A 10,994-nucleotide genomic window follows, 5' to 3' on the forward strand; every position below is an offset into this window, starting at 1 on the left:
TGGCGTTACAGGTGTTAAACCACTAAGCGCTTAAGCTCATTGAGGAAATATGTTATTGAATCGGAGACTTGACAAACTCCCTGGCTCCGCAGGGCAACTGAAGACAGGGTCATAGGTCACCCACAGACGTGGTGGAAGCCATTTGTTTTGTTGTCAGACCTCAACAGGTGAGCCAGAGGCAGGGAGAGACTTCTCAAAACATATAACCCAGAAAAAACATTGTGCAGGGCTCAATGTCAGCAATTTCAGACACATACCAGCACTCACTCACCACACACGTCACAACAACCCATGTTTACCCTTTACCTCAACACACAGGGAATTATATTTGCTTTGTAGCTTTGTGGACAGAAACTACACCAAAAGCTGAAACTGGTAAAACAAAAAAACTAAAGAACAACCTTGGTCACCAATATATAGACCATTATTTGTTTATGTATAAGTGTCATGGGGTCGCTGGGGGGGAAAGAGATGCCAGAGCTGCACCTGTGCTCTGGGAGCCTGGGGCTAGCTGAGCTGCTGTTGGTAGGAACAACCTCCTGGGCAGGCCTATAGTCGCTCAGTAGAAATAACATGTCCCTGCACACATTCCTTCCTCCGTAAGTCTATTATGTACACGTTTTGGTCAATGCAGCCCTTTTCTATAGACCATTACAGCTCATTTGTGTGGGATTTGTATGCACACCTTCACTTGACAATCCCTATTGATTGCTTAGAACGTCCATCTCCTTTGTGGTTAATTAGATATTATTCAAGGCAGCTATGGTTCATTAGTGTTACACAGCCAGTAGGTAAACGGTGAAGTAAAGAGGTGAGAAATATGTTATATTCCTGTTATTCTGTTAACTGAAATATTTGTATTTATTTTATTTATTTCACCTTTATTTAACCAGGTAGGCAAGTTGAGAACAAGTTCTCATTTACAACTGCGACCTGGCCAAGATAAAGCAAAGCAGTTCGACACATATAACAACACAGAGTTACACATGGAGTAAAACAAACATACAGTCAATAATACAGTAGAAAAATAAGTCTATATACAATGTGAGCAAATGAGGTGAGATAAGGGAGGTAAAGGCAAAAAAGGCCATGGTGGCAAAGTAAATACAATATAGCAAGTAAAACACTGGAATGGTAGATTTGTAGTGGAAGAAAGTGCAAAGTAGAAATAGACATAATGGGGTGCAAAGTAGCTAAATAAATAAATACAGTAGGGGAAGAGGTAGTTGTTTGGGCTAAATTATAGATGGGCTATGTACAGGTGCAGTGATCTGTGAGCTGCTCTGACAGTTGGTGCTTAATATTATAGCTAGTGAGGGAGATGTGTTTCCAGTTTCAGAGATTTTTGTAGTTCGTTCCAGTCATTGGCAGCAGAGAACTGGAAGGAGAGACGGCCAAAGGAGGAATTGGCTTTGGGGGTGACCGGAGAGATATACCTGCTGGAGCGCGTGCTACAGGTGGGTGCTGCTACGGTGACCAGTGAGCTGAGATAAGGGGGGACTTTACCTAGCAGGGTCTTGTAGATGACCTGGAGCCAGTGGGTTTGGCGACGAGTATGAAGCGAGGGCCAGCCAACGAGAGCGTACAGGTTGCAGTGGTGAGTAGTATATGGGGCTTTGGTGACAAAATGAATGGCACTGTGATAGACTGCATCCAGTTTATTGAGTACGGTATTGGAGGCTATTTTGTAAATGACATCGCCGAAGTTGAGGATCGGTAGGATGGTCAGTTTTACGAGGGTATGTTTGGCAGCATGAGTGAAGGATGCTTTGTTGCGAAATAGGAAGCCAATTCTAGATTTAACTTTGGATTGGAGATGTTTGATGTGAGTCTGGAAGGAGAGCTTACAGTCTAACCAGACACCTAGGTATTTGTAGTTGTCCACATATTCTAAGTAAGAACCGTCCAGAGTAGTGATGCGGGACGGGCGGGCAGGTGCGGGCAGCGATCGGTTGAAGAGCATGCATTTAGTTTTACTTGTATTTAAGAGCAGTTGGAGGCCACGGAAGGAGAGTTGTATGGCATTGAAACTCATCTGGAGGGTTGTTAACACAGTGTCCAAAGAAGGGCCAGAAGTATACAGAATGGTGTCGTCTGCGTAGAGGTGGATCAGAATCACCAGCAGCAAGAGCGACATCATTGACGTATACAGAGAAAAGAGTTGACCCAAGAATTGAACCCTGTGGCACCCCCATTGAGACTACCAGAGGCCCGGACAACAGGCCATCCGATTTGACACATTGAACTCTATCAGAGAAGTAGTTGGTGAACCAGGCGAGGCAATCATTTGAGAAACCAAGGCCATTGAGTCTGCCGATGAGGATGTGGCGATTGACAGAGTCGAAAGCCTTGGCCAGGTCAATGAATACGGCAGCACAGTATTGTTTCTTATCGATGGTGGTTACGATATCGTTTAGGACCTTGAGCGTGGCTGAGGTGCACCCATGACCAGCTCTGAAACCAGATTGCATAGCAGAGAAGGTGCGGTGGGATTCGAAATGGTCGGTAATTTGTTTGTTGACTTGGCTTTCGAAGACCTTAGAAAGGCAGGGTAGGATTGATATAGGTCTGTAGCAGTTTGGGTCAAGAGTGTCCCCTCCTTTGAAGAGGGGGATGACAGCAGCTGCTTTTCAATCTTTTGGAATCTCAGACGACAGGCTAGTAATAGGGGTTGCAACAATTTCGGCAGATCATTTTAGAAAGAAAGGGTCCAGATTGTCTAGCCCGGCTGATTTGTAGGGGTCCAGAATTTGCAATTCTTTCAGAACATCAGCTGACTGGATTTGGGAGAAGGAGAAATGGGGAAGGCTTGGGCGAGTAGCTGTGGGGGGTGCAGTGCTGTTGACCGCAGTAGGGGTAGCCAGGTGGAAAGCATGGCCAGCTGTAGAAAAATGCTTATTGAAATTCTCAATTATAGTGGATTTATCGGAGGTGACAGAGTTTCCTATCCTCAGTGCAGTGGGCAGCTGGGAGGAGGTGTTCTTATTCTCCATGGACTTTACAGTGTCCCAGAACTTTTTTGAGTTTGTGTTGCAGGAAGCAAATTTCTGCTTGAAAAAGCTAGCCTTGGCTTTTCTAACTGCCTGTGTATATTGGTTTCTAACTTCCCTGAAAAGTTGCATATCATGGGGGCTGTTTGATGCTAATGCAGAACGCCACAGGATGTTTTTGTGTTGGTTAAGGGCAGTCAGGTCTGGAGAGAACCAAAGGCTATATCTGTTCCTGGTTCTAAATTTCTTGAATGGGGCATGCTTATTTAAGATGGTGAGAAAGGCATTTAAAAAAAAATAACCAGGCATCCTCTACTGACGGGATGAGGTCAATATCCTTCCAGGATACCCGGGCCAGGTCAATTAGAAAGGCTTGCTCGTTGAAATGTTTCAGGGAGCGTTTGACAGTGATGAGTGGAGGTCGTTTGACCGCTGACCCATTACGGATGCAGGCAATGAGGCAGTGGTTGCTGAGATCTTGGTTGAAAACAGCAGAGGTGTATTTAAAGGGCAAGTTGGTTAGGATGATATCTATGAGGGTGCCCGTGTTTACGGCTTTGGGGTGGTAGCTGGTAGGTTCATTGATAATTTGTGTGAGATCGAGGGCATCCAGCTTAGATTGTAGGATGGCTGGGGTGTTAAGCATGTCCCAGTTTAGGTCACCTAGCAGCACGAGCTCTGAAGATAGATGGGGGGCAATCAGTTCACATATGGTGTCCAGAGCACAGCTGGGGGCAGAGGGTGGTCTATAGCAGGCGGCAAAGTTGAGAGACTTGTTTTTAGAGAGATGGATTTTTAAAAGTAGAAGTTCAAATTGTTTGGGTACAGACCTGGATAGAAGGACAGAACTCTGCAGGATATCTCTGCAGTAGATTGTAACACCGCCCCCTTTGGCCCTTCTATCTTGTCTGAAAATGTTGTAGTTAGGGATGCAGATTTCAGAGTTTTTGGTGGACTTCCTAAGCCAGGATTCAGACACGGCTAGCTCATCCGGGTTGGCAGAGTGTGCTAAAGCAGTGAATAAACAAACTCAGGGAGAAGGCTTCTAATGTTAACATGCATGAAACCAAGGCTATTACGGTTACAGAAGTCATCAAAAGAGAGCGGCTGGGGAATAGGAGTGGAGCTAGGCACTGCAGGGCCTGGATTCACCTCTACATCACCAGAGGAACAGAGGAGGAGTAGGATAAGGGTACGGCTAAAAGCTATGAGAATTGGTTGTCTATGACATCCAGAATAGAGAGTAAAGGGAGTAGGTTTCTGGGGGCGATAAAATAGCTTCAAGGTATAATGTACAGACAAAGGTATGGTAGGATGTGAATACAGTGGCATTGAGTGATGATGAGAGAGATATTGTCTCTAGAAACATCATTGAAACCAGATGTCATAGCATGTGTGGGTGGTGGAACTGAAAGGTTGGATAAGGTATAATGAGCAGGGCTAGAGGCTCTACAGTGAAATAAGCCAATAAACACTAACCAGAACAGCAATGGACAAGGCATATTGACATTAAGGAGAGGCATGCTTAGCCGAGTGATCATAAGGGTCCCGTGAGATTCAGACAGCTAATCACCATAGGTAGCAAGCTGGCAGAAGATGGTTTTAACCACCTCGTGTGTTTCCGTCTGTAGATTAGTGGCGTTCCGTGTGGTAGAGGGGACCAATCCAATTGGCAAAATAGTTATAGTGGCCCAAGAAAATTGTCCGATAGACCTATTCAGACAGCAGCCGATAAGACAGCTAACGATTAGCGGGCCGCAGATAGGCGTTCAGGTTACATCGCGACGGAGGGGCCAGTTGGATAACTCCCTCGGGCAGATAACGTCGGTAGTCCAGTCGTGAAGGCCCGATGGGGCTCCGCATCGGCAGTAAAACGGGTCCGGATAGGTGATTGTAGCCCAGGAGTGGCTGATGGACCTCTTCAGCTGGCTAGCTCCGGAATAATTGATGTTAGCTCCGGGACCGACATTAGCCTATTAGTCAGTTGGATAGCAGCTAGCTAGCTGCAAGATCTAGGTGTAAATGTCCAGAGCCTGCGGTAGAAATCCGGGGATATGGAGAGAAAATAGGTCCGGTATGCTCTGGTCTGAGTCGTGCTGTACAAAACTAGTGATAGCTTTTCGAGTTAAGGGATAGCTGATGACCGTCAACCGTGGCTAGCTGAACTCCAACATTAGCCAGTGAACTGGCCAACCTCTGGCTAACCTCTGGCTAGCATTTACATTTACGTCATTTAGCAGACGCTCTTATCCAGAGCGACTTACAAATTGGTGCATTCACCTTACGATATCCAGTGGAACAACCACTTTACAATAGTATATCTATATCTTTTCTTGGAGGGGTGGGGGGGTGGGGTAGAAGGATTACTTTATCCTATCCCAGGTATTCCTTAAAGAGGTGGGGTTTCAGGTGTCTCCGGAAGGTGGTGATTGACTCCGCTGTCCTGGCGTCGTGAGGGAGCTTGTTCCACCATTGGGGTGCCAGAGCAGCGAACAGTTTTGACTGGGCTGAGCGGGAACTGTGCTTCCGCAGAGGTAGCTTCTGTTGAGGATTTCAGATTCCAGATTTGAGGAAAATAATACTTTTTTTTTAAACTGCAGGAGAGTGTTTTGAGGTTGAGTTTTTAGAAAAAAATATATATAAAAAGATATGCGAAGAAAATATGTAAATATATATATACACATGGGACACGACAAGACGAAGGACAAAGACGTCTGACTGCTACGCCATCTTGGATTGGAGATACTTTACAGAGGACTCTGTATGGTAACACCATTCCAACCGACAGGTTACAATGTTTAAGATAACAAGTGAATCTAGTCAACATTAGATTATGGTATAAACACAACTGCACAACATAAAGCTCTGTGACAATCTAAGCTGTGAAAATATGGGTAAATTATTACAGCATCTGCCTGTGTACGAGCGTTGTGGTGTGTGAAATGCTGTGTTTTTAGATGAAAAGGCAAAGGATCTCTGATGGGATCTCTGTTCGTCCCCCCCCCCCCCACTCCACGGTCCATGCAGGTGTCCTAGGTAGTCTTGTCTCGATTTGCTCACCAATAGAGACAATTTAGTTTAAATGCAGCAGTTTAACGATAAGTGAGTAATAGTAAGTAATGGTGGCTTATTTCCCATCTGTCTGCATAGCGCGTTGCAGCTGAGGCTAGTGAATGGGCCACAGTGTTTTAATCAATCACCAATGGTTCAGAGGCAGTATTTATCTAAACATAATGAGAACGCACTATCAAGAATTAAGGGGTTATCCAACTGTGTTATGGTCATTATTCATTTGTTAGTAGTGAACATCAGTGGTGGTTTTTCAGAAGTTAGTAAACATGACCAACTGTACGTTCTCAAGTCACAATCAGGAGTTAATGCTCTGCAGGTTGATTGAAACCAGGCAGTTGACATGCAGTAGAACTGCTGTTCAGTGATTGAAATACCAACTGGTGAAGGGAAGGTCCTGGACCAACTACGGCCATGAATAACATCCTGTACTCAAACTGCCGCTTCCTGAAGGAGGGAGATCTTCATGAGATGTTTGCTCTCTGCTTATTCTGGTCAGACCAGTCTATGAAAGGGACTTCATTGTTTTTGGCAGATAAACTCATCCAACTTTTGGAAAAGGTTTAACTATATAGAACTGGCAAAGAATCTGAATGTGCTCAACATGCATTAGGAGCAGTAGTTCTGGGTAAAAAAAAAATTTCCATCATGGCTTTCACAAGGAGTGTGAGTAAAGATGAAAGTGTGTTTGCCAAGGTATCCTACCTACCTCCACACTCAGTCACTATAGGCAGGGTGGAAACAGAACAGTGGCATGGGGCTGACATGTAGACATTTATACCCTAGAGCAAACTCCTATTTCACATTGACTTTTATGTGAAATCACATATGTGTCACAACCATGAGTAGTGTCTTCATATAACTGCCAGATTCAAAGCAGTTTGGACAACCACATACATAACCAAATGCTAACTTATTATTGCCATTGTCATTACAGGGCTTTCATTTTGTAAAATTACTGAAAATAAATACACTGCTCAAAAAAATAAAGGGAACACTAAAATAACACATCCTAGATCTGAATGAATGAAATAATCTTATTAAATACTTTTTTCTTTACATAGTTGAATGTGCTGACAACAAAATCAGACAAAAATAATCAATGGAAATCCAATTTATCAACCCATGGAGGTCTGGATTTGGAGTCACACTCAAAATTAAAGTGGAAAACCACACTACAGGCTGATCCAACTTTGATGTAATGTCCTTAAAACAAGTCAAAATGAGGCTCAGTAGTGTGTGTGGCCTCCACGTGCCTGTATGACCTCCCTACAACGCCTGGGCATGCTCCTGATGAGGTGGCGGATGGTCTCCTGAGGGATCTCCTCCCAGACCTGGACTAAAGCATCCGCCAACTCCTGGACAGTCTGTGGTGCAACATGGCGTTGGTGGATGGAGCGAGACATGATGTCCCAGATGTGCTCAATTGGATTCAGGTCCGGGGAACGGGCGGGCCAGTCCATAGCATCAATGCCTTCCTCTTGCAGGAACTGCTGACACACTCCAGCCACATGAGGTCTAGCATTGTCTTGCATTAGGAGGAACCCAGGGCCAACAGCACCAGCATATGGTCTCACAAGGGGTCTGAGGATCTCATCTCGGTACCTAATGGCAGTCAGGCTACCTCTGGCGAGCACATGGAGGGCTGTGCGGCCCCCCAAAGAAATGCCACCCCACACCATGACTGACCCACCGCCAAACCGGTCATGCTGGAGGATGTTGCAGGCAGCAGAACGTTCTCCACGGCGTCTCCAGACTGTCACGTCTGTCACATGTGCTCAGTGTGAACCTGCTTTCATCTGTGAAGAGCACAGGGCGTCAGTGGCGAATTTGCCAATCTTGGTGTTCTCTGGCAAATGCCAAACGTCCTGCACGGTGTTGGGCTGTAAGCACAACCCCCACCTGTGGACGTTGGGCCCTCATACCACCCTCATGGAGTCTGTTTCTGACAGTTTGAGCAGACACATGCACATTTGTGGCCTGCTGGAGGTCATTTTGCAGGGCTCTGGCAGTGCTCCTCCTGCTCCTCCTTGCACAAAGGCGGAGGTAGCGGTCCTGCTGCTGGGTTGTTGCCCTCCTACGGCCTCCTCCACGTCTCCTGATGTACTGGCCTGTCTCCTGGTAGCGCCTCCATGCTCTGGACACTACGCTGACAGACACAGCAAACCTTCTTGCCACAGCTCGCATTGATGTGCCATCCTGGATGAGCTGCACTACCTGAGCCACTTGTGTGGGTTGTAGACTCCGTCTCATGCTACCACTAGAGTGAAAGCACCGCCAGCGTTCAAAAGTGACCAAAACATCAGCCAGGAAGCATAGGAACTGAGAAGTGGTCTGTGGTTACCACCCGCAGAACTACTCCTTTATTGGGGGTGTCTTGCTAATTGCCGATAATTTCCACCTGTTGTCTATTCCATTTGCACAACAGCATGTGAAATTTATTGTCAATCAGTGTTGCTTCCTAAGTGGACAATTTGATTTCACAGAAGTGTGATTGACTTGGAGTTACATTGTGTTGTTTAAGTGTTCCCTTTATTTTTTTGAGCAGTATATAAACGTAACATGTAAAGTGTTGGTCCCATGTTTCATGAGCTGAAATACGCACAAAAAGCTTATTTCTCTCAAGTTTTGTGCACAAATTATTTTAGATCCCTGTTAGTGAGCATTTATCCTTTGCCAAGATAATCCATCAACCTGACAGGTGTGGCATATCAAGAAGCTGATTAAACAGCATGGTCATTACACAGGTGCACCTTGTGCTGGGGGACAATTAAAGGCCACTCTAAAATGTGCAGTTTTGTCACACAAAACAATGCCACAGATAACTCAAGTTTTAAGGGAGCGTGTAATTGGCATGCTGACTGTAGGAATGTCCACCAGAGCTGTTGCCAGATAATTTAATGTTAATTTCTCTGTCATACGCCACCTCCAACGTTGTTATAGAGAATTTGGCAGTACGTCCAACCAGCCTCACAACCGCATGGGAGTGCCCCATGGGAGCGGTGGGGTTATGGTATGGGCAAGCATACGGACTATGAACCCAATTGCATTTTATCGATGGCAATTTTAATGCACAGAGATACTGTGACGAGATCCTGAGGCCCATTGTCGTGCTACTCATCCGCCAGCATCACCTCATGTTTCAGCATGATAATGCACGGCCCCATGTCGCAAGGATCTGTTCACAATTCCTGGAAGCTGAAAATGTCCCAATTCTTCCATGGCCTGTATATTCACCAGACATGTCACCCATTGAGCATGTTTGGGATTTTTTTATTTTTTTTTATTTCACCTTTATTTAACCAGGTAGGCCAGTTTAGAACAAGTTCTCATTTATAACTGTGACCTGGCCAAGATAAAGCAAAGCAGTGCGACAAAAAACAACACAGAGTTACTGTCACGTCCTGGCCAGTATATAAGGTTAATTGTTTTGTAGTTTGGTCAGGGCGTGACAGAGGGTATTTGTTTTATGTGGTTCAGGGTGGTGTGTTTGATTAAGGGTGTTTGATTTAGTATTTCCGGGGTTTTGGTTTATAGTCTGTTTATGTATTTATATGTCTAGTCTGGTGAGTGTGTTTCTATGTTGGTTAATTGGGATTGGGACTCTCAGTTGAAGGCAGGTGTTGTCTATCTGCCTTTGATTGAGAGTCTCATATATCAGGGTGTGTTTGTGTTTGTGATTGGTGGGTGATTGTTCTGTGTAAAGCCCTATGCTTTGCCAGACTGTTATTTGTTCGTCTTCGTATTTTGTTATTTTGTATGTTCATTCTTATAGTAAATAAAAGTCAAGATGAGCATTCACGTACCTGCTGCATATTGGTCCACATTTTCTGATGACGATTTCGCACTATCGTCGGAAGACGAAGACAAGCGTGACAGTTACACATAGGATACACAAAAGAACAGTCAATAACACAATTGAAAATCTATATACAGTGCGTGCAAATGGAGTAAAGAGGTAAAGGCAATAAATAGGCCATAGTAGCGAAGTAATTACAATTTAGCAAATTAACACTGAAGTGATAGATGTGCAGATGATGATGTGCAAGTTGCTCTGGATCGACATGTACCACAGCGTGTTCCAGTTCCCGCCAATATCCAGGAACTTCACACAGCCATTGAAGAGGAGTGGGACAACATTCCACAGGACACAATCTGCAGCCTGATCAACTCTATGCAGAGGAGATGTGTCGGGCTGTATGAAGCAAATGGTGGTCACACCAGATACTGACTGGTTTTCTGATCCACGCCCCTACCTTTCTTTAAGGTATTCCCAGTCATGTGAAATCCATAGATTAGTGCCTAATGAATTTATTTCAATTGATTGATATCCTTACATGAACTGTAACTCTGTGAAATCTTTGAAATTGTTGCATGTTGTGTTTATATTTTTGTTCAGTTTACGACATTAATGTAATTTTATGGTAACATATAATGGATCCTATATGGAACCATATTCAGTATATCCCACTTCCCTCTTGCTTGCCCCCTGTATTCCAGAGTGTGGTCATGACATGTAAAGAGTTAAAAGGCAACAAGTCCAGCAGGAGAGTGTTTCTCTCCTTCCTGCCTTACACAGCCTCTCTCCTTTACAGCTGGCAGAGGCTTCACTAATCTCCCAATTAGGAAGTATTTCCTGTCTGTTCTGCTTTCAGAGAGAGAGGGAGAGAGGGAGAGAGGGAGAGAGGGAGAGAGAGGGAGAGAGGAAGAGAGAGAGAGAGAGAGGGAGAGAGGGGGAGAGAGAGAGAGAGAGAGAGAGAGAGAGAGAGAGAGAGATGCTATACTGTATGTGCATGGCACCCACACGCGGGCACTTATTGCACAACACACATGGCCACATCCACATGACACACTTATATACACATGCAGGTATGCAAGCATGCTTACATATCTGTAGACACTCAACATACACAGCCAGAAATACACTCACATGAA

At 44.9% G+C, this 10,994-nt stretch overlaps 1 protein-coding gene across 1 annotated transcript in view; it reads left to right on the forward strand.

The window, feature by feature from the left end:
* Positions 1-447: 447 nt before the first annotated feature.
* LOC115207196 (leucine-rich repeats and immunoglobulin-like domains protein 1) overlaps positions 448-10,994 on the forward strand; it is a 68,749-nt gene continuing 58,202 nt past the window's right edge. The window contains exon 1 of the mRNA XM_029774170.1: positions 448-525. Coding sequence (XP_029630030.1) covers positions 448-525 — 78 coding nt within the window. The remainder of the gene's footprint in view (positions 526-10,994) is intronic.

This window comes from Salmo trutta, chromosome 14, assembly GCF_901001165.1.
Source record: "Salmo trutta chromosome 14, fSalTru1.1, whole genome shotgun sequence".
NCBI classification, from domain to species: Eukaryota; Metazoa; Chordata; class Actinopteri; order Salmoniformes; family Salmonidae; genus Salmo; species Salmo trutta.